The following is a 23,366-nucleotide window of genomic DNA, read 5'->3' as shown; positions in this document are numbered from 1 at the left end:
AGGTGATGGTCCTTCCCTTGCTGAGGTGCCGGCCTCGCCTCTTGCAGCTGCCTGGAGTTTCTTCTCGTTGAGACAAGAGTTCTGGCTGTGGGAGCACAAGGGCAGAGCAGACTGCTCCGAGCCGCAGGAGAGGGACGGAAGGGACTGCCAGGAAGATCTTCGTCCTCGCAGCGCTGCTGCTAGAGTTAGACAGAAACCTGCTGCCTCTCCTCTCTGTTTCTTTTGCTCTCCTGCAGAGGAGAGGTGAGTTGTCTTTCCCCCTTGCCGTACTATAGCAGTGGAGACAAAATAGGCTAGCCTGCAAGCTGCAGAACTTGTTCAGTATGGCTTCAAGTCCCAGCCGACTGCTTGGTTTGTTTTACTTGAGAGTCAGCCCTGTGAAAAGGCCCGCTGATGGAGAAAGAGATTAGCACCGTGTTAACTGCGCGGTTCTCTCTCCTTTGCTGCAGTGCCCACTTTCACCGCTGTCTCCTGCTCTGCCTGCTGCTGCTTTCAGCATGGTAAAGAAGAATACTATCCCCGATGGGTAAGTATCCCTCACAGTAAGCAAGAGGCAGGAGCAGGCACAGTCCTGCCCACAGAGAAAGGGCGCTGACTGCCCCAGGTGCTTTCTTGCCACAAGTATCTTCACCACGTACAGCCAGGTGAGGTAGGTATCTTCTACAAGACAGGGACAACCCAGCCTTTCATCCCCTAGGTGAGTATAATGCTCCAACCTGTCTGTGAACACTTATCCTTCATCAGCCAAACACAGTCCCTTCTTCCTAACCTTCTTGCACCCAGGTGTATACTTACTGGGGAAATGGGAAGAGTAGTCCAGCCCTTCTAACTATTCAGATGTTTGCTACCAGGAGTGGGGGAAGACCTGATAAGATGGGAGCAGGTGGTTGCATGCATATGATCAAGGAATATTTTCATAGATTAAGGTGCAGAAACATCCTGCATTTTTGGTTTTAACAAGAGGACAACAACAATGTTTTGTCGTCAGAAATAATAATTAAAAAACCCCAAATGCACTCTACAGGCTTTCTGATTGCTTGATAGGGAGTGCATATGGGAATCAAAGAATGATCACATTTAAAATGGTTATAGTTCTAGTCTCCAGCTCTACTGAAAAAAAAAAAATACTTAAGTCTATGTTTAAAAGTTTAACCCATGTGTTGTGCTGACATCAGTACAACCTTCTTGGCTAGGAGGGTGTGCTGAGATACAAAGGCACACTGTAATGGGACAATAACTTTCAGCTTATACATTATTTGAGGAAAGGTTGACATCCTGGTTTCAGGGGAAGTGTTAAGTAAGTTTATGACCAGTCCAGATGGTAGCGTACTATGGAAGTACAACCTCAGTCATATCACAGTATTGTAATAGCAATAAATCTAAACAGTAACTGTTTTGTTTTTAATGATACTGCAAGAGAAATGCTGTAGTAGGTAAACAAAAGTCACACTACATGTAGACGTTTTTTAAGGTTGTCTTTCTGTTATTGACACAATTCTTTATGCAGTTCTCAACAGTTTTAATCCAAATTATGTTGTGCCAATGAAAGCAATAAAATAAATTTGAGGTTTCAGTTAAGTTATAAGTAGCTAGGAATAGTGCAACTGAACAAGAAATGGTAATTTTTTTTTTAATTGGTCGGCTAATTACTGTCACCTTTTACAATACTGTGTCTGGAACATAAAATTGTGTAAGGATTATGCTGTAGCACTGAGCAACCTTTCTACATATCAGCACTCTGAGTGTACTTGGCCCCTAAAGTAATATTAAAGTAGTATTAATTGCCGCTGTTGCTATTGGATCTGCACTACTGGTCTTGTACCTTGGCCCACTCCTGTTCTTTTGTGCCTGCCACTTGGCCCTAGCCCAGAATGTTTGATCCGTTGCTATTTGCACCATCTTTCCTCCAGCAGTAAGAGGAGGGGGTGGACTGGAAGTAAGGCTTCCTGTATTCCTTCATAGCAAAAAGCATTTCTCCCTTTCCCAGCGATGTCTTGGAGCAGAGCTAAGGTGTACGGTGTCTGTTATAACCTCTCAGTCCTAGAGGGTAGTGCTGGAAAAGTAATTTTGTAACAAATTGACATATCAGTATAAGAGAGGGATTCAAGTAATCCCTTGCACTATTTCTACCACATAGTCAAATTCTGGTTCTCCAGAGTATCTGAAATACTACTGTCCTTCAGTAGTTGTGTACTATAATAATTTAGTGGAGAACCAGCCAGTAAAAGAAGTTCAGGTTATATAACAAACAGTCATAAAATATGATGATGTTTTTACAGATTTGTACATGTTTGTGCATCAGCATCCAAAATCCTACTGTGAGTATAATTTAATAAATTCAGATTCAGTTCTGAAAAGCATCTGCAGAAATGTCACCTTCTTGCATGTTTTCCATTAAATGGTATTAAAAAGTAACAGTAGTGCGATCTTTTTCTTATAAGGGCAGAGATTAATTATTTCTGCTTATGCACAATAAACACATTTGTTTAACTGAATTGTTTCTATGCAGACTTAAAAGCATCAGCATTTTAATTTAAATGGGAATGTTGAAGTCTAGGGCATAACTGATTGTGCATGTTCAAGGGTGGATGGGAGAGAAGGGTTACCATAAGCTTAGATTTTATTTGTAAAGTAAAAGTGCTTCATACCATCAGGCATAGAACATTTGCATTTAAAAATGTGGGATGGAGAGAAATTACTTCTTATAATACCTGAGTAATGATAACATTGCTGTAAGACTTGGAGATCCATATATTGTGTTACAGTACCCCACAACAAGTACAAAGCTATACAATTACTTATTGACATGATAAGGGAACTTTTCTCCTATGCTTTACATCCCACTTACAGGGGCTGAAGAAAAGCCAAGTGAGAAATCTGTGTAGTAACAGATGATTAAGAGCTATATTCCCTCCCTTCTGCTTTTGACCTGTTCAGTATGTGTTCTGTCTTGACAGTGTGTTTGTAGCACCGTCTTTTCTTAAACATTGAATCCGTTGTCTATAGAGGTATGGAAGCCACTTGGAGAATAAAGCTGTATGTATGTCATGGAGTACCAGTAGCCAAAAAAAGGAGTAGAGGTTCCAAATAGTATTTTCTAAATGATCTTGCTACAGCTGACAGTATTTCAGACTTGAGTTTCTCTACAGTTACAATAATTATCATTTTTATGTGTTCTGGAATTCACTTTCCCAGGTCAGTTCTACATTTAGAACTGCTTCATAATCATAGATGTTCATGAGGGGCTCCAGAACTGTGGAAACCCTTGAATTGTTAAGCATAGCTTCAGATACTGCTCTCTGAACTTCTCCACCCACTGTAGCTTTTGAGTAGTGTGTACCTATTTACACTGTTTTGCTAACACAGATTTTTAACTATTAGATTAAAATAATTCTGAATTGATGCCTTGAGTTCAGTACTAGTTTCTCTTACTCTGAATATTGGAACATGTTCTTGCTGAACTGAATGTTACACACAAAAATTTAAGATAAGAGAGCTTACTTCCTTTTATACTTAAGGTTTTTCCCTGTCAAAACATAATTACTCTGTAGAGCTATTACAGAATAGAGGGGTTTTTTTGTTGTTTATCATATGCTAATATAAACGTCAGTTTTACATGCATCTAAAGTGGGTTTAGCTTTCAGAAAGATCAATGAGTTCAAACTGTTTTGCCATACGGAACTTGTAGGGTATCTGTTGACAGTCTGCTGTGCTCTCTGTTTTTAGATAACTGTCACTGAGATCTGACAAAGATATGAAACTTTCAAATTATTTTCAGTTCAGTGTTTCCATCATATTGTACCTATGTATTGTCCCTTATTTAGTAGCTTTCTTGTCTAGCTTGCCCTTAAAAATTTACATAATATCTTTATATGAATTTTTTTTTTTTAAATCACAGAAGGAAATAAATAGTAAGGTATCCATCTATTTAAATTATTGAATATTAATTATATAGAGCTGTATATTTTATCTGCTTCAGTCAAAACTTTTAGTAAAGCCAGGTGTAGAACACACAGTTTTGTCAAATTTTAGTCTGACATTTATGTTAAGGGGATATTTTTTAAGTGTAATTTTCTAAGTTTTAGAATGTATTCATAGATTTACTTTCACAACTACAAATTATGCTTATATCAAATAAAAGTTTTCTTAACTAGATTTCAAAATTGTGTTGAATAATTACAGATATTACTGATATTTACAATAAATTCTGTGTTTTACAGTTCATTGATGGGTAGTTTTGTATGTTTGAAAACTTATATAATAACATCTTTGCTACCACATTTATTTTTTGTGGTTTTTTTAATAGCAAGATTTATGCAAAATATACCTGTAATAGTGTTCTTTGCTTGGATTATTATCTTGGTATTCAACATACCTTTGAGCTTAACTAATGAGGCTTCAGGATGAATACTAAATTTTACTTTACTCAAATTTACTTTAAGGTTGTCTTTATCATGGGCATTTCTTTAATGTCTTCTGTTATCCCACTTGAAGCTGGAGACTGCTATGCAGGCCCTGTTGATGGTCCTCAGTTGATTGTTCTTGGAGCTGATTGGTTTTTTAAAAGTGTTTTTCTAAGTTTGTTGCTGTTGGTTTTTTTCTTTTGTCCTTGAACAGAGGCCATTTTGCTGGTTGCTGCTGTTACAAAGCATATTGCTGCTAGATTCTTGGGTTAATCTAGATCACATCTTGTAGACTTTTACTAGGATGAATCAAGCGAGTTTTACTCATTGTTTCTGAATTTTTTAGATTAAACAGAAAGACAATGAAACATGCTTGCTTTCCATTTAACTTAAAATGCATAAGCAGAGTGATACATTTATGTAAACTAGACTTTAAAACCTCCAACAGATTAGCTACCTAGATCATCAATACTAGTAGTATCAATAGTAGTATCAATACTAATTATATTTATTTATTTAACTGGAAACCATTCAAGCATCACAGAAATTTCAGAGGGAAAGGATAACAATTTTTTAGTTTTATTTTAACACTTTTTCTCAATCAAGAAGTGATTCTTTTGTTTAGAATGGCAAGCAAAAATTCTGCCTGTGTTTTAAGAGAATGGATGGTAGTTGGGGAGTGATGAAGACAAACATAGGGAAGTAAGAACTGCGAAAGCTAAGTAGTTAAGTAATTGGTTAATTTATATGTTTTGTTGACTTTCAGGTCTTGATCTGCATGTAGTCCACAGATCGTTTCCCTCTTTGAAAACCTAGAAAAGTAAAACAGTAATTGAAAATGTATAATGTGTGTACAGTATGTCACTTTTTATTTAAGTGCTATTCTTGCTTAAGTACTTTTCTGTTGAACATGGAAGTTCTGGGGGGTTTATGGCTTTGGATGGTTTAGAGTTCAGAAAAAATGTAATTACCATATTTGGCCCAGGAAAAGCCTATCATAGCTATTTTGATGCAAACTTAAGAGTTTGATTTCCAGTTCTTTTTATACACTTCTTGAGATATTGAAGGAGGTTTGGGCTGTCTGCTTGTTTTGTGAAAGGACCAGAAATATCACAGATTTTAAGATGATAGTTTGCTTTAATGTATGCTGACCTAGATTGTCTGCAAATTGAGAACCATTGTGTTTTGTACAGAAGTTCTCAAAGTTCACTTTCTTCCTACATATGTCTTCTTCTGACTATTATTTGTGTTGGGAAACTGCAGTGTTTCTCTGAATTTACATGATTCCATTTTAGATTCTTACCACAACATCTTTCTAATGTGAATGCCATTGATTCTATGGCCAGAGCTATTACCTCTGTAGTGCAAATGCCTAGATTTATTTGTAGGCATAGAAATAATTTCATGTGTGTCTCAGTAAGATACCACTGCAACTTTCAGGAAACTGTTCCTGACATCTTTTCAGCTACTTCATGTCCTGCTTGTTTTTCTCTCAAGCCTCTATTACCTTTTCAGTCATTGGTACATGAATGATGGTGGTACCAAGTCTTTTCACTCCTGCTTTCTTACTTCCACTTAAGTTCATGCAGGACACAAATTGTGTGTCACAATTCTCATTCATACTTATTAAAATGCTGATTTATGTCTTTGCTACTCTAGCTCCTGTTTACTTGACCACCTACAGCTCACTTGTCTTTTGTCCTTTCTGCCCTTATCTAGACTTCTGTAAGAGTTTTACTTTCTTTAGTCCCTGTCACCTGTACTTCCCAATCATATTCATTTGTTGACGACAGAACAAATTTGAATTTATTTCCTTAGCCAGTCTTTGCTTTTTTTCTTATCTGCTGTTTTTAATTTGAGATAATTTTTAGTTCTGCAGCAGTATGCTGAAATTTCCTTTTTACATATCATTTTAAAGATAACATGGAACATATGCCCTTTTTTGATGAAGAGTACCTTCTGCTCATTTTCTACCACAGAGCTGTCAGCAGCTTTTGAGTTTCTTGCTGATTTTGCAGATTTTTTTTCTGGGAGGATTTAAACAGCTTTAAAAACAGGAGAATAAAAACCCAAGTTTATTAAGGTCTGATGACAAACTGTGTAATCCTGGTGCGTTGTTCTGTCAATCCCTTAACCTGAAAAAAGTCTTTATTATATTGCTAATTAAAGAAAGTAAGATTTTTAAGCCTTTTGTGATCATTTCTTATTAGCTTATACTTGTTCGTATTTATGATAACCATGGTAGATTGCCACTCAGTTTTCCAAGAGAAAGCAGATTTTAAAAGAACTGAATTTCTACTTCATGTTTTAAATTGTCTTAACTACATAAAGTAGTTGGTCTTTTCTGGTTGGTATTTTTTACTTCTGCCATCCTTTAGAAAGTTTCTAAACATGTATATGTGAATATCACCGGCTGTCAGAGTAAATCCTACTTTTGTAACATATTTTTTGCATTTTATTGGTAGAGGTAACAACAAAGAGTAATTGAACTAGGTTGAAGAAAAAAATACTGTGTTCCTGTTTGTTTAATCTCTTTGACAGCATTTGCTGCACTAGTTTGTCTGTCACTAGGTACAGCCCATTTTCTGATTCTATTTGGAAGTTTAAGAGCAAAAGCAGGAAGATTAGTTCCTTGTTTTAAATCAAGACATGTAATTTCCAGAGTTATTAAAATTAGCAAGAGGCAGGAGCTGCTATTAAACCTGTAGTAAAAGGTTTTACTGCGAACACCTCTCAGTGATTTAATCACTAGCTTGCCCTTACACCTTCTCACCTGATAGCTACCTTCTACTGACAGCTGTTTGCAACAGCCTTTCTAATGATGAGCTGTTATTACTCCTTTGCTATTTCTTGTTATCCATTAAACTAAGCATCTGTATCTCTACATTGTCAGCCTCAATCTGTTCTTTAGCTCAGGACGAAGACGAAAACGATAAGTTAGTGTTAAAGACATTGATGTAGTAGATTGTTACATGATTTGTTAGTATCAATTACGCTTCCGATGACATTGCTGTGTTTCCTTTGTTACTTCCAATCATCTATGAATGATAATATTGTTGTTTATATATTATGACAAGTTTTTTATTTTGCCAGACAACATCTAGTTTTTGTTATGGTCCCATATGGGAATTGTGAACAAAGCAAAATACTCAGTGGTTAGAATATTTTAAAATAGAGAATTCAGGTCAATTAATAAATTATGTGGTTTTATGGAAATCAGAAAGGAATCTAGAAGCTGTTGGGTGCTTCCTTTAAAGGGAGAGATTAATTTAAACATTAATTCAGAAAATTGTAAGTGAATGGCACCAGTTTTAAAGAATCTTACAAAAATGTTTTGTATTTTAATAGTTGAGGTACTAGTTGAAAATGCAAGAAGGCCATATAGATTTTAAGTCATCTAGCCTCATCTTCTGAGATCATAGAGATAATTTGTCTTCACATGAGAAGTTTTTTTGTTTTTTTTTTAGAAGTTTTACTTGAAGCTGCGAGTGTCTTTTGTTGAATCCTGTAATTTGAAAATATATAAAAATAAATATTTGTTTCATTACAGGTGGCGGAGTTTGACACCAGTTGGGCAGCCTATACCAGGAACTAGATTTATTGCATTCAAAGTACCTTTAAAAGGGGTATGTATAAAAAGTAACTACCGTTTGGCTCCATTAGATACAGAGCAAAAGTAATGAAGAATAGCATGAATATTCATGCAAACTTCAGCAAAGTTTTATGAAAAAATAATTTATTTTCTTTAAAAATTCAGATTTAGCCCTTCCAGTCATCTACTAGTGGCTTTTTAACATCATATTCTATATTTTTGCTCTTTCTTTTAAAATTTGTATTTGGTATTACTCTTATCTTTTAAAAATCATGATAGCTCTAACCAATCGGCACAGTTTATTTGATCACTATTAAGTGGCCTAAATTCATTATCTTATTTAACATCTTTTCATGACTGTTTAAGAAAATAATATTGAAGGGGTTATGATGTAAGTAACAATCCAGGCAATGTAAGCGAAAATATAATTTTACAGAAACCAAGCATTCATTAAAGGGTACCAGACACTGCAGTACTTTTAAAATTATGGATTCAGATTACCAATTTCATAAGCCAAAGGCTTCAGTGATCTGGATATATTTATATATGTATATTTATATTTAAAAAAGGAATCTTCATAGATTTCTTTTATTAATGTGTTAGTACTTCCTTTAGATTCTTACTAACATGGAGTGCCATCTTAATCTGTTAAATATACTGAGTCAGATCTTTTAATTCTTTGTGACAGTACAAAATGTGGAGGCTGTCTTTTTTAGACTTTTGAGTTCTTTGCTCAATTGAGGCATAGGGCAAATATGGGCAGATTATGGCAAATAGGCCAAATTTGCCCTTCTGTATAAATTAACACAAGTGCCATATAAATTATCTCTTGCAAGTCATTGCTTCAGGTATACAGGAAATAAAAGTTTCTAAGCTATTTTAAAATTCAGTGGCTAGAGATGACCTTAGCAGCTAAGAGTATTTACTCTGTCTGAGCTGTTGTCTACAGATTGCACTCTAGTATTTGTATACAAAAGATTGATAACTTCAGGTATGTTAGTGCCCATTATGTTTTCAGTCACCATTCAGTTCACTTTTATCAGCAATTACTGAAGTGGAATGCTTGGAGGTTTTGCTTTCTGTAGCTGCTTTTACAACTTTAGTATGATGGTTTGGTTCCCTTCTCATACTTGACATTGGTCATGTTCTCCGTGAAACTGATGGATAGTACAGTAGCTGTGTGTCTTTCTTACCAAAGACCACCAGTGGACAAATCTAGCAGTGAATATAAAATTCAGTAGATTTATAGTTGGCTTCCTTGCTTTTGGGGTATTTGAAAGAGGATTTCTTGCATCATCAGATGCTTTAATTCCACTTGATCCAGCACCAGTTTTTTGCATAGAAGCACGATTCTAGGCAGGGTTTGTTCAGTGCCTGTATTTCAAGTTCCCTGTCACTCTAGATTTCAGAGGAAGATGCTTTGCTGCTAACTTTACACTTGCTGTAGCTTCTGTGATAGTCTGGAAGGAGGTCTACCAGAGATCATAAAAAGGGCAGTTATTCTCAGAGAACACTTATAGCAGTATATCACAAGTAGGCACTCTACTTCAGTGTGTTGCTCACTCTCAGTCCTACTGACCTCACTGGGGCATAGATCCGTGTTCTGTGAAGCTGTCTTTGAACTTGGCCAAATACAAAGTCTGGTACCCAAGAAAGTGAAATCTGTAACATTTCTGTCCACTCAGTTTGTTCGGTCTCAACTATGCAAGATACAGAAATGACATGTCTACCAGAGACTGTGTGGTTAAAGCTCATGGAGTTTGTGGCAAAATCCACATAAAATGCATAACTGCCTAAACTGTGATGACTTTGCAAAGAAGGTGGAGGTCAGTAAATCTGTCTGGAAATGCTGAAGACCCGATTGGTCATAGTCTTACCAGAAGTTGTCTTATGAAATTGGTGGAACAGACTTGTTAAATACGCAGAACTTTCCTTCTTTGCTACCTATTAGGAAGTTGATGATTGGTGATTTCACGCAAAGGGAGAAAGTATATTTTCAGCATTTCAAGACACAAGGGTTATTGTTTTAGCAGAGATGCTGCTAGTAAAAGCTTTAAGGTCACAGATTTACTTGGAAGGGTTTTCTGTCCTTCCTTTCAGATCATCATTGTAATGCTAACAGTAACATTGTAGCATAGTAAGGACTGGGCAAGTTCTTTCCCATGCCATAGAAGGATTTTGGATTTGATACAGATTTCTCAGATTCTCAGAGCCTGGTTAAACACCTAAACTACTGAATACTCAGCAGGAGTTTTTCAGAATATTCCAAATAGTCTTTCAAAACATAGTCTTTCATAACATGTTTAACTGTTTCCTCAATCAAGCAATGTGTTTAGAGGTAACTTATTTTTGTAAATTGTATTCACCTCAGTTTGTGTGACTTCACACAGTAAAAGAAAAAATTATGTAATGTTCTGCTGTAGACCTGCAGATTCATTGTTGTCACCTCAAAGTTAGTCAGTTCAGTTTCAGATTTTACTAAAAGCCACAGCTGAATAGAGGTGAGATAGCCGACTCTTGTTCATTTTGTTTGAACCTCAACAACCTCCACTATTTTTTCAGCAGTGCACCAGTATTGGAAGTACATAGAACTGAATACTTCTTTATGCTTTCTACCCGACTCTTTTTAGCTCAAGCTTCCTAATCACATACTAGCTTTGATAGGACTGTCCTGCTGTTTATTCTTTAATTTGGTTTCCTGTCTCTGTTTCCACAGTGGAGATATGTGCTTGCTAGCATCTTAGATTATAATCTGTACAGTCAAAAGAAGGAATGGTTAGTTACCCTATAGCATCTGTGGTTCTAAGAGGTATGTGGTCTGTGGCTGCCTTCCTTTCCATTAGTTCTGAGTCCAGTCTGCTTCAATTTCTTGTTGACAAAGGAACTGAGAGGTGGTTGAGGCTGCTGCATCTTTTGCCACTGTCTTTATTGGTTGTGGCTGAGCCTGTGTCAAAAGGCTCTCACAATGGACAAGAGCACTATTCAGAGAAAATCCAGTCTTGCGTACATGAGGCATTTTCATACCTAGAATGAAGAACACATTTCAAAAAACACAGCTACAATAGGGTGAGTAAACATTTTTCCCATTGTTTCTGTCAAATGAAATTAATTATTCATTACCCACCAACATGGAGCTTTCTTAGTCACCATATTTTAGTCTTACTGAATATTTTGCAGTGCTAAATGACTTGCAAGTCATTTAGCGACACTCTGCGAAGAGATGAAGCAGGAATAAAAATGTCTGCACAACATTTGTGGGGAGAAAGTTAAAACCTTTAGAAGAAATGAACTCTTGTATCACAACTTTCAATGTTTTATGTGAAATACACTGTTAATTTTGTATTACTGTGCAGGAAAAAGTGTGTTTGGGGAAAGGGATTGTGGTGGTTTACCTTTTACTGATGTTTAGTTATTTGAAAATCGGTATATACATGCCAAATTTTGCAGGATTCTGTGTAAATTAGTGCATATTTTAATAATATTTATTAACATTGTACAAGTGGAAATTCTCACACATTTTCATCAGAATAGAAATACACAACAAGTTCTTGCTTTGTTTTTATTTGGTTCCTTTAAATTTTTCTGTGCATATAATACATGGATATGGTTCTGATACTGTAAACATTCCCTTTTGAATAATGATGTTTCCTAGTCCTAAGGAGAACAGCTGAATATTAAAAATGTCATGTTATTAGATCTTAAAAAGAAACTCTTTGTTTTCCATTTTCATTGTAGGCAATTAACCAGAGGCTTACCCCAACTCAGAAGTTTACACCAAAAGACTTAATTGCTGCAATGAAAGCCCTAAATGTGGAGCTTGGATTAATTATTGATTTAACATATACCACACGATACTATGAAGTTAAGGTAATATAACCATAATGACAAAGTAAATTACTTACTGCAACTTTCGTTTTAAAGTATTTATGTATTTGCTTACCTTGAGTTGGAACAGACAAGTGAGCCATCTAGACTTCTTTTGTATCTCCAGTAGAAACTAAATGCTTTATCAGAGAGAAAATAACTCCTTCTCCCAGCTAGTTGCATTTGTGGCTTATTTGTATTATGGTAATTGAGTAATGGATACAGATTCAGTGCCAGGCACTGCAAAAACGATGCAGGAAACTTACAGTCTGTGCCCTGAAGACATTGTCATTTATTCCTAGGGTCTTTTTTTTTAACTCATCTTTAGTGGAATCCACTAAGAAAGTTTAAATTTTTAAGTTACTTTATTAATTTCGATTTTTTTACAAGTATGGTCCAAACAATTGTAATTAATCAGTCTCCTATTGAAAAGGAGAAGAAATAGTAGTGTTATAACTGAATGTTAATATTTGAATGTACATGGGCTGTAAGCATTAAGAGGGTGGATATGTGAGTATTTATATGATTGTGAGTGAGAGGGACAAATATTACTAATAATTGTAAAATAGGTTAGAATGGAATTACAAGAAGCTAGTCTCTTTACTTAATGTGCTGCCTTATTAGCAGGGATAAATAAGTCTTCTGTAGAAACTGATCTTTGTTTGAAATCAGGTCTTTAAAGTGGAAATATAAATATATCTCTCTAGAATTGTGTCAAGATTGTTTTCACTTTCTACTCAGGATTTGAGCTAGTTTTACATTGGCATTATGTTAGATACTGCTTAAGGGTTTTTATTGATGCAAGACTTCAGTAATTTTTACCATTTTTTTTTCTTCTTGTTGCTAGGATTTACCTAAAAGTGTGCAGTATAAGAAACTTTATACTGTTGGACTTGAAGTCCCTGATAATGCTACTATCCTACAGTTCAAAAAATGGGTCAGAAAATTCCTATGGGAAAATGCAGAAAATGGTAAATATCAGCATCTTATGCTGTAAAAAAACCTAAGAAATTTATTTAAGTGCTAACTGTATCATTTCTTAATTTCAATAGATATTTAAGACACCAGGGATCTCAAACTTTGCATAGCATTTTCCACTTTATTATCATAATAAGAAACATTATGTGAAGCAGTACGTATCTTTTTTGCATTCAAAACATGTCTTTTTCAAAAATGACTAGTAACTTAAATGCCCTTCCTAATAGCATTATGTGTCAAAGCAACTGCAGCAAGGCTTTCATCTGTCTGACCCAAGCTGTCTTACCATCAGCTCAGTGTTGAAGCTGCCAGTCCTTTATGGATGTTCTGAGCAGCACAGGGTTTCTCTGATGGCACCGATACGTGTGAGCAACTTAAGTCGGTTTGGTCTGACGTAGCAGTTTTTTGATTTATGAATCCTTTATTGCCCTCATATCCTAACAATTCTTAAAAATCATATTACAGACACAGTTTCAATGTTTCCACAGTGCAGATCTGCTGCTGTTTTAGTGTTTATGTAATAATACAGTTATTGCTGAGGTCGTGTAAGGTGCTTTTTGCAGAAATAAATTTGCATGCGTTTTGCCACAGCCTGTTTGCAGCTTTTACTGCCTCAGTCTTTTTGCTAGTGATTCTTTGTAGGCAGATTTTAACTGTTTGTCTATCCAATATTGGAGGACCATTCTTTCAAGCTTTTTCATGCTATTTGCTGTGTTTACTTTTGCATTTTCTGTGAGGAAGTAGACACATTAACTGCCCAAGTGTATATAGTTTTTGCTGCAGAGCATAACTGTGGTTTTGCTCTGGGTGGTCAACTCTGTTTTGTGAAAGAGCTCTGACCTAAATCTCAGGTATGAGAACCTGAATTAGAAATACTGGGAAAATTAAAAGGTATAAGAAACCACCTTTGTCCTGGCTCAGGAAGTTAGTGTGTAAGTTCGTCCTTTGCTGTTTTTTGGCTTAGGGAAATTATGTGGAAATTGTTAGTTTTCTTCTGGTTTTGATCTAGTGATTTTTTTGTGTGACAAAGAATAGTCTGTATTTGAATGTAATTATTTCTGTTTCTTAGAATTGAGAGAATCAGTTCCTAATTTGTTACTGGATTAAGACCTGCAGTTCTAGCTAGTAAGACCATTTTGGCAGAGTTTGTGTAACTTAAGAGTTGGGAGAACTTTCATTTTTATATTAACTTACGCATTGTAACTTGCCTTCTGTTACCCCTAAAATTTCTCAGGGTTGTTCTTGCTTAATGATTTTTGAGAAGCTGGGGTTTTTTAGTGTCTGAATTGTTAGGACACCAGCAGATAATAAACTTATATGGAAATGTGACTGTCCTGTTCTGTGGCAAACAGTTATATTTTATCTCATTTAAAAATTTATCAGACTCTCATTTCAAAGACCATCTGTCAGTACTTTGTCTCTGCCACAACTTTGTTCTTTGATGATTAAAGTTTTTTCTTCTAAAATCCAGCCTAAAACTCTCAATTAGTTAATATATATTTATTCTTATGTCAACTTTTCCCTTAAGTATTGTTCTCCATCCCTGTTATTATATTCTGTATCTCACATTTGGTTTTACAGACTAAATAAGACAAGCTTTCTAGGTCTCTTTTCATAAACTTTTTTTGTGACCGTGGTAGTAGTCCTTTCTATACATATGTCAATTTTATTTTATTTTTTTACATTAAATATGAGTAAGTAGAATTGTATGGAATAGTCTAGATGAGGCTTTATCTGTGCCTTGCATGACCATGTTAGTGGTTCCCTATTTCTGTTTGAAAAACCTCATTTGAAATAATAGTAAGTTTTTCTGCTTTTTAATCTTTAGCTGATTAGTATAACCTTTCCAAAAAAGACAGGATTTCTTTAGAGATTACTGATTCCCATTAGAGTGCTTCTTTTCTCAATGTGTGAACTTAAATTCCTCATGTCTATGGTTCATCCTAGTAATGATCCAAATTTTTAGTCCAGTTAAATTCATTTTTCTGGTAATGTATTTAATACTCCTAGACACTAGGGGCATTATGTTTATTTTCTCCTTTTTGTAGGTTTTACAAGACTCTGTAAGTTAAGTTCCTCAATTTTATATTTGGTTGTTTAGATTTGCTTTCAAAACCGTATTTTACTCTTTTTCTCCTGTTACTGCAGTTCTGGCTGAAGTCAGCTGCTTTATCTGCCATCACTCCTCTCTCTTTTTTGCTGTGTTCTGCAGAGTTAACCTCAGTCTTCACAGGTTTGGAAGTAGTGAGCCTAACTGCTGCTAGAGATCCAGCAGGAAGAGGACAAAGTCTGGATGTATCTATTCTTTTACAGACATGACAGTATAATTTTGTAAATAGCAAGCATTATGTAGCATTACTTTGCTAGAAAAGTACAGCTTTTTTTTTTATTGCACTAATTTTTTAGTAATTTCACTTTCTGAACTATTAAAGACTGTGTTTTTCTTTTTGATAGAGAAACTCATTGGTGTTCACTGTACTAACGGAATTAATAGAACTGGCTACCTTATATGTAGGTAAGGGTTGTATAAAAACAGAAATCGTTGTTCACAAAAGATGGTATTCTTATATTAATCTGTAATTTTTTGGGGACAATAATCTAATCTTTTTTTTTTTTTTCAGATATCTTATAGATGTTGAAGGCTGGGATCCAGAGGCAGCAATCCAAGGTATTTAAACAGTTTGAACTAAGGCATGTGTCGCGTTGTAACTGTCCTGGTCCCAAACCACCACAGTAATTCACAGTTACTACAACTGTATGAACAGATACTACAATTCTATTTTCATAGAATCATAGAATGGTTTGGGTTGGAAGGGACCTTTAAAGGTCATCTAGTCCAACCCCCCTGCAGTGAGCAGGGATATCTTCAACTAGATCAGGTTTCTCAGAGCCCCATCCAGTCCGACCTTGAATGTTTCCAGGGATGGGGCATCTACCACCTCTCTGGGCACTGCATCATTGTGGTGATATTTTAGTATCCTTAGACTTATTTCATGTGCTGCCTTCTGTAGAAGATTTCCTCTGACTGTTGATTCTATTCCAGGCAAGGCTTGAGCATTAGCAAATTGACAGCATAGTAGGAGTATGTTTCAGCTGTTTAAAATCTTTTTCTTTTTCCTTTTGCTTTAAAGGGTTTTACATTCATAGTTGCTACCACTACCAGTTTTACTTGTTTAAAAAAAAAATGTTGCAATGGTACCAGCGTGCTGAAGAATTTAATATCAAGTTAGAATTGTTTCTAATTCAGCATCTCATGGTGAACAGAAACTTGTCTTCCACATTTTTGTGTCTCAGTTTGAGCACATTTCATTAAACTTGTATCTTTTTTTTTCTTTAGCTTTTGGTGATGCTAGAGGTCATCACATTGATGGTCTTGTGTATCTCACAGATCTCAGAACACAACCAATGAGAAGGTAAACAAAACCTTTTAGTTGTATGGTTAAAATTTTCCAGTATGTCTACTAGTATTTTGAAAAGTTCACTTCCAGTCATAAGCCAAATTTAACTTCCTCTTAAAACTTTAATATGCAGCTACACATATATTGTAAGACTTCTGATATGAATAACATGAAGGGCAGTGTACTTCCTTCATTCATCTTTTGAATTTATGTGTTTCCAAAGATTTTTTTAATCTGACAACTACTATTGAAAATTAGTGTGATTTTATCCTACTATGACAAGTGTATTGAATCTGCATTCTCTCATTATAAACTGAAAGGAGCCACTGCAAAGATTTCTTTAAAAGCTCTATGATCTGCCTGCTGTTGTTGGCATGGTAGAACTAGATTGGGGTTTTTTTGAAGTACAGCAGTTTTAGGAATAAAAAAGTATGGGAAAGTGGAAGATTGTTCTCAACCCCCTCTGTTCATAGTAGCTGTAAAAATTTTATGCTTATCATACTCACCTAAGAATAGCAACCTTTACATCTTCCCAAGTTATTTGTGGCAGTGATATCTTGTAGCAGTAAATTGTTTTAAAAATAATACCTAACTGATTTGAGTCTTTTTAGTTTAATTGAATACTCTTTGTTTTACTACTATCATTGTTTTATAGTCTGTGCATGATTAAGTAAGGCCCGTGTTAGATTTTTGAATAAGTATGATACTTGTCTCACATCCTTTAGGATTTTGTTCCAAGCTTACGGAGCCTAGGTATTGTCTTTGCTTTCTCTGCAGCCCTTTCCCAAATAAATCTACAAGGTTAAAATTTGCCAAGTTATGAGATATGTCTGTTAGTTTAACTTAACATCCAAAAATTTCTGTCATTCTAAACTGAAGAATTTTATGTGGGTTTTTTTTCCTCTCTCAATGGTATGTTTTAAAAAATGAAGCTTATGTGAGATATTTTTATTCTTCCTAGTAACCTTGGAATGGATGTATGGGATTCAGAAGAAGATATTATTCCCCCACCACATGCGATGGAAGGACCTGTAGAGCGGTTCCCAAATGAAGATTTTCAGGGGTAATAGGTTGAAACATGGAATTAAAAGCCAAAAAACCCCACACCGTGGGATAGAGAACTTATTGAAAATACTACTCTAATATAAAAGAGCTTTTATGAATATAGCCTACTCATGCAAAATATATTTACAGAATGTGATTAAGTGGTGAAAAGATAAGGGAAAGAAAGGGAATGTGTGCTATTGGAAGTCTGTAAGTAATTAGTTCACTTGGAAAAACTTCTTTACCTGTCCTTTATTATTCTGCAATTATTTTTAATTAATTCAGAATCACTAGTTTTGCCTGTCTAACAAGCACTATAGAATTAAAATTGAATGTTTGTCACAGCTTCTACTATGACATTGAAAGTTTTATAATCTTACTTACTGTTTGGATTCTTAGTAGCTTTGATACCTATATAGTTGCAATGTCTTTCATATCAATTCTTAGTTAAAAAAAAATGTTTTCATTAATGACTTGGAGCACTTATAAGTATGATGTTCTATTTAAGACAAAAAACTTCTTTACAGGTCTGGGAAAAGATTAAGAATTTATGATGACCACTCTCACAATGATTTGCAAGGACAGATACAGTTGAAAGACTGTGATTTCATTAATAAGGGACCTGGACAAAGACGAAGGCCATTTCATGACCATCAGACTCAGGATGATTTAAGAGCACCAATACAGATGAGAAACTGGGACTACAACAGGGGACCAGGACAGAGGCGAAGACCTTTTCCTGATCACCAATTTTATGATGATTATCAAGAAGACATGCAGCTGAAGGACCTAGACTTCAGTAACAAGAGTCCTGGACAAAGGTTGAGACCTTTTCATGGACACCAGTTTCATGATGATTTACAGTCAGAGAGACAATCAAGGGACATTGAATTTAGCAGAGGCCGTGGACAAAGGCAGAGATCTTTTCCTGACCATCCATCTCATAGTGATTTACAGGAAGACAGGCAGTCAAAGGATTATGACTTTGGTAGCAGGGTCCGTGGCCAGAGACAAAGACTGTTCCATGACCACCAATCTCATGCTGAATTTCAAACTCAGATGCAGTTGAAAGAGTTAGAACGTGTCAACAAAGATCCTGGCCAAAGACTGAGATCTTTCCATGACTATCAGTCTCATGATGACTTACAGCCACAGATGCAATTGGGAGATTTTGAATTTGTTAACAGGGGTCGTGGGCAGAGGTTGAGACCTTTCAACGATCACCATCCTCGCAGTGATTCACAAACAGAGATACAGCTAAAAGATTATGACAATAAAGGTCCCAGACAAAGGCGTAGACCTTTTCATGACCATCAGCCTTATGATGACTTTCAGGAACAGACTCAGTTAAAAGATTTTGATTATGTGAATAAAGGGCATGGACAAAGACCAAGACCTTTTCATGATCATCCAGGTCCTGATGACTTGCCACGTGAATGGTGTTCAGACAGGTAAAGCATCCTTGAGCTGTAAGACCAGAATTAGAGAATAAAAGTGTAAACCTCAGCACTTTCAAATTAATTAATTTTTAAAAATAAATTTATTTTAAGTCAATTAGTCATCCTTTTAAAATCATACATAAATGAGCAGTTAATTAACTTTCTTTATTTTGACTTTTGGAAGGTTTGATTGTAAGCTTGAGTGTTGCAACTTTGAAAGCCAATGTTTCCTAAATTAGAAGGTTGTGCTTCTTTAAATTAAAGCTTATGTGTTTCCTTTACTTTTTTAGAGTCAACTTAAAACAAAACTCGTTGTCCTACTTTTTGTATAGAAACTTACATTTAAAAAGCAATCCTCAAGACAAAAGATGATATGAAATTTTATTTATGCCCTCAGCCAAACAGATAAACAGTAATGCTATAAGGAAGTCTGGCTTGCATTTGTTTATTCCATGGTTAATAATTTGTTACAAATCCCTTTGCTTCTGAACTTGCATCATATTCTCCCAAATATATGTATCACTTATTAGTAAACCTATTGGATTCTGACATAATATTTCAAAATATTTTTAATATTTCAGAACATATTTCAGGTATTTGGGCTATTAAAGTTCAATTTAATCTCTTCCATTGAACAGCTGAAACAGAGGATATTATATTATTACAATGAAGCGTACAGTTGCGATAGTTTTTATTAAACTTTTAAGTACATTTTAATTAAAAGTAAAAAGATTTTTATCTCATTTGATAAGCACATATTTTTCAAAAGCTTCCAACCATTTGTACTCTTCTTAACATATGATTCTTTTGGTTACTTGCAGAAATCAATCTTTTTCTTCCCATGAAAATGTACCAGAACCTCATTTCTCCTCATCTCCTTCGCTTCACAGAGATTATGGGTCTGATAATGATGACTTTAACAGAAGTTACAGGTAAGTATAAGATTTCATATGTTGTTTTCTGACTTACCTTTTTACTGTTACTCCCCCCGGTTTCCCAGTTAAAAAAAAAACGCACAGTGTAAAAAAAATGTTGATATTTTTGCTTAAATGCAGTTTAAACCATTTAGTCTGAACACTGAGCAAATAATGTTATTAATTTGTGGTCCATCTGTATTGAGTTTGAGTGTGATTATGAAATGGTTTGAGAATCCCTGACATAAGTCATTGACATGACAAGCACAGTTCAAGCTAACGTACTACAAAATATGAAAAGCTATTGTCAGTAAGAAAAAAAAGCAAAATACAGGTGCTATATTTAACTCTTAACTGCTGTCTCCAACAAGCTAATGAGTTTTACTGTGAGGGATGGTCAGATACTGGCACAGGTTGCCCAGAGCAGCTGTGCAATCCCCATCCTTTTTGAGACGCAGAACTCAGCTGGACGTGGCCATGCATAGACTCATCTGATTAGACCTACTTTGAGCAAGTGTCCCTAGGTACTTCTAGAGATCCTTTCCAGTCTGAATTAATCTATGGTTCAGTGAGGGAGAAGATTTTAAAATTACAAAAATTGTTCTGAATTGGCTTTATATACCACTTACTTTACAAAGTAAGATACTTGAGAGTAAAGAGAATCCAAACCAAAAAGTATATATATTGTATATACATTTTTAGATCCTTCCATATGTATTTTGTAGGAGAGTGATTCTTCTACTGCAGAAGAATTGATAATTAAAATATGTAGAGATATAAATCCAAAGTATATTATTGCCTGTTGACACTATGTACTAGACAGCGACTATTACATATTATTCACAAAAATGAAAACACAGGTTTAGGAATAAAAATAGCCCTTAGGTAAAGAAACCCTCAGTAAACAGGGAATTTTAATTAGAAACAGCATTTGAAACAAAACGTCTTTTAGTCAAATTACTTACTATAAAAAGCTGTAATTTTAATCACTAGAATTTAAAAATTAATACAAACATATTTGTAACATCCAGTAGAGAGGATTTTAATTTCAGGGGGTAAAAACAAGTATGAGGGTCTGAATTGTCCTTTCAAGGTTACACAAGTTTAATTTCTAATGGTGGCCACCAACAATAAATCAACTGTTTTATTTGTAAGGATTTCACTGTTCATATTTGTTCTTCTTACAGTAATCGACCAAATTGTCCTGAAGACAATAGGAGAATGCATCCCTCAGATGAATTTAATAGAGGAAAAAACAGATTTGCACCATATTCTTCACGAACAATGCATCCATCTTCATCTGTACACCAAGAAGATAGTTCAATAGACTATGAAAGAAAACCTTTTCAAGGTGAAACTACCAGAGAGATTGAGCAAAGTAAAAGATTACCAGTTGTAACAGTTGATTACAATTATGGTCTCCCATTAAATTATGGACCTGAAGAGGAAGAGAGAACACATTATGATTTACCTCCAAGAGACCGCTACAACTGGAACTGAATAAAAAGGACAATGTTTCCTTAGCCTAGACTTACTTTTACACATTTTACTTTGTATGTGGACCAATTTTTTTTTTTTTAATTTTTTTTTTTTTTTAACAAATTAGGAAAATGCAAATTTCAGTAGTCAAGAACTGGTCTCTATTGTAAGCTTAGCTTCTACTGATGTTTGGTTCTTTAAATTTATTAGGGTGTATTTGTTAAGTGTAGTTGGAGACAAGGTCTCAGTACATGTGGAATTAAAGCAGTCCTTCCTTTTAGTGCAATTGGAACCCTGTACCTTAAAACAAACAACTTTCTGAGTGATTGTAGTTGTGTCTTTTGTTTTACATTTCTTTAAAATGTATGTAATTTCTGGATGCAAAAGTCATAATACTGCACTGTCAGGTAGATTAGCATTGGCATTGTAGAAACAACACTATGAAATGAATTAAGCAAAGTTATGTCCACTTCATCATTTAATTTGAAAATAACAGTTTGAATTATTGCTAACAATCTCTGAAGCATTGCAGTTTAATTCTAGATTTTCTGTACCATCAGCTGAATTGACCTCGTTGCACTCTTTTTCATAACAGAGTTTTTCCCAGATTGCTAAGAACATGGAAGCAAATGGAATTTGAATACTGTAAATGTTGAACTTTCTTTTCAGTAATCTGAATATTCCATCTTGATTGTATTTTTTTTCCTGATCCCATAGATTATATATATTTCAGAATAGCCCAGTGCAGGTAAATTTCACTATTTTCTCAGCAACACATCCAAATGAGCTGCTCGTGTATCATCAGCTTACCTGTCTCATCTGGCTGAGATCACTGGTGCCTATATAGTTACACCTCCCTGTTTGTCAGTCATCTGTCTTACGCTCCAGTTCTATTTTCTACTAGTTTCTTTTTACAGCACAGCAGAGTAATGTAATCAATGTAGAAGAATAACCTCTTCAGGTAAGTTACTTTTAAGACTCATGTACTGGATGGTCTTCTCTGAACTACCATTCTGTGGATCTCAAGAAGGTAGTGCAACAAACAGTAACTAAATTCATGCCAGCAGCTGCACAGCAGCACCAACAGGTCCTAGTGTGGATAAATAATTCTTAGATCATAGGATGGAAAACAGTATTAATATAATACTTGGGTAAATTTTAAAAATTTACATTTTTCATTATTATTACATTTTCATAAATTAATATTTTTAAAAGGCATCACAGTGAATAAGGATAAAGCTAGACCATGATATTAAAATAAACCATTAAAATAAATGGTAGATACTTAAGTCATGCTGAGGAACATCTGGCAACTCCTGTTGCTTTGTAATACCTGCAAAAAGTTCCCAAAATCAAAGGATTCTGTGGGTATAAATTCAAACTGCAAATGCCTAATTGCCTTTGCAACCGGTAGAACAACTTTGGCTTTGTTCATTGTACAAAGTAAATAGTCTTCTCATTTTCACAGCAGCTAGTCAATTGTGTTTCCCATTAAATCTTTGATTGTGAGCTTCATTCATGTGGTCTCAGGAATGAAGCACTCATATATATAAACTGGTTGTGGAACTGAGCACTAAATGTTAAGAAAGGCATTTGTTTCTTCACTTTTTTTTTCTTTTTTCTTTTTTTTTTTTTTAATGAGGAGTAAGCTGAGAATCTTTATCTAGGCTTCTTTATATGGAGGCAAGGAAGATCTGCAGCTTACGCTACTGTATTGCCAGATTCTTTAAAAAAAACCAAAAAAGCCCCTTCCTGGTATCCTCCAGCAGGGAGCTAAGAATTAGGGACTAGTATTACAAGCATTTCGGGTTTTTTTATACTATGTATGCAGTAGTCAAAAAGTGAATAAAGAGCAAACATTTGCCCTTCAAATTTTTGTTTTGGGGTTTGAACTCTGTTTTTCAGGATTGATGTGACCCTACAGTCAATCCTGAGTTACTTCAGACGGGGGGTGCTAGGATTCCCTGGACAGGTGAAAAGCTGGTGCACTGGAAAGCTCAGTGCAAAGAGAGGTGGCATAAGGAGTTGGGATCAGCACTAGCTGTGACCAGTCCTTGGTCAGTTCCCGCAGGACCTTCAGAGGGTTTAGATATGAACAGTTAGATGGTATAATTCGTGTTATCTGACAAAATAATCTGTTGGATTCCTCTTTTCAAGCAAAATTGATAGACAGTGTTTCCACAAATGGCTTTGAGATGACTATATGAAAATAGACAAAGTCGAGTTTGTGTGTGTATATATATAATTATTTATAT

The 23,366-nt window shown here is 35.1% G+C and overlaps 1 protein-coding gene across 1 annotated transcript; it reads left to right on the top strand.

The window, feature by feature from the left end:
* The first annotated feature begins 45 nt into the window (after positions 1 to 45).
* LOC104520067 (uncharacterized) lies at positions 46 to 21,132 on the top strand. Its single transcript, XM_010170145.2, has 11 exons — positions 46 to 243; positions 7,954 to 8,029; positions 11,731 to 11,862; positions 12,707 to 12,830; positions 15,292 to 15,352; positions 15,459 to 15,505; positions 16,175 to 16,250; positions 17,197 to 17,298; positions 17,807 to 18,730; positions 19,540 to 19,650; positions 20,820 to 21,132. The coding sequence occupies exons 3-11, from the start codon at positions 11,791 to 11,793 to the stop codon at positions 21,130 to 21,132; spliced, it is 1,830 nt and encodes a 609-aa protein (XP_010168447.1). The 5' UTR covers positions 46 to 243; positions 7,954 to 8,029; positions 11,731 to 11,790.
* Positions 21,133 to 23,366: the final 2,234 nt, after the last annotated feature.

Source organism: Antrostomus carolinensis, unplaced genomic scaffold (genome assembly GCF_000700745.2).
Source record: "Antrostomus carolinensis isolate BGI_N321 unplaced genomic scaffold, ASM70074v2 scaffold54586, whole genome shotgun sequence".
NCBI lineage: Eukaryota > Metazoa > Chordata > Aves > Caprimulgiformes > Caprimulgidae > Antrostomus > Antrostomus carolinensis.
The sequence above is the reverse complement of the archived record's forward strand: the minus strand, read 5'-3'. Positions and strand labels throughout refer to the sequence as shown.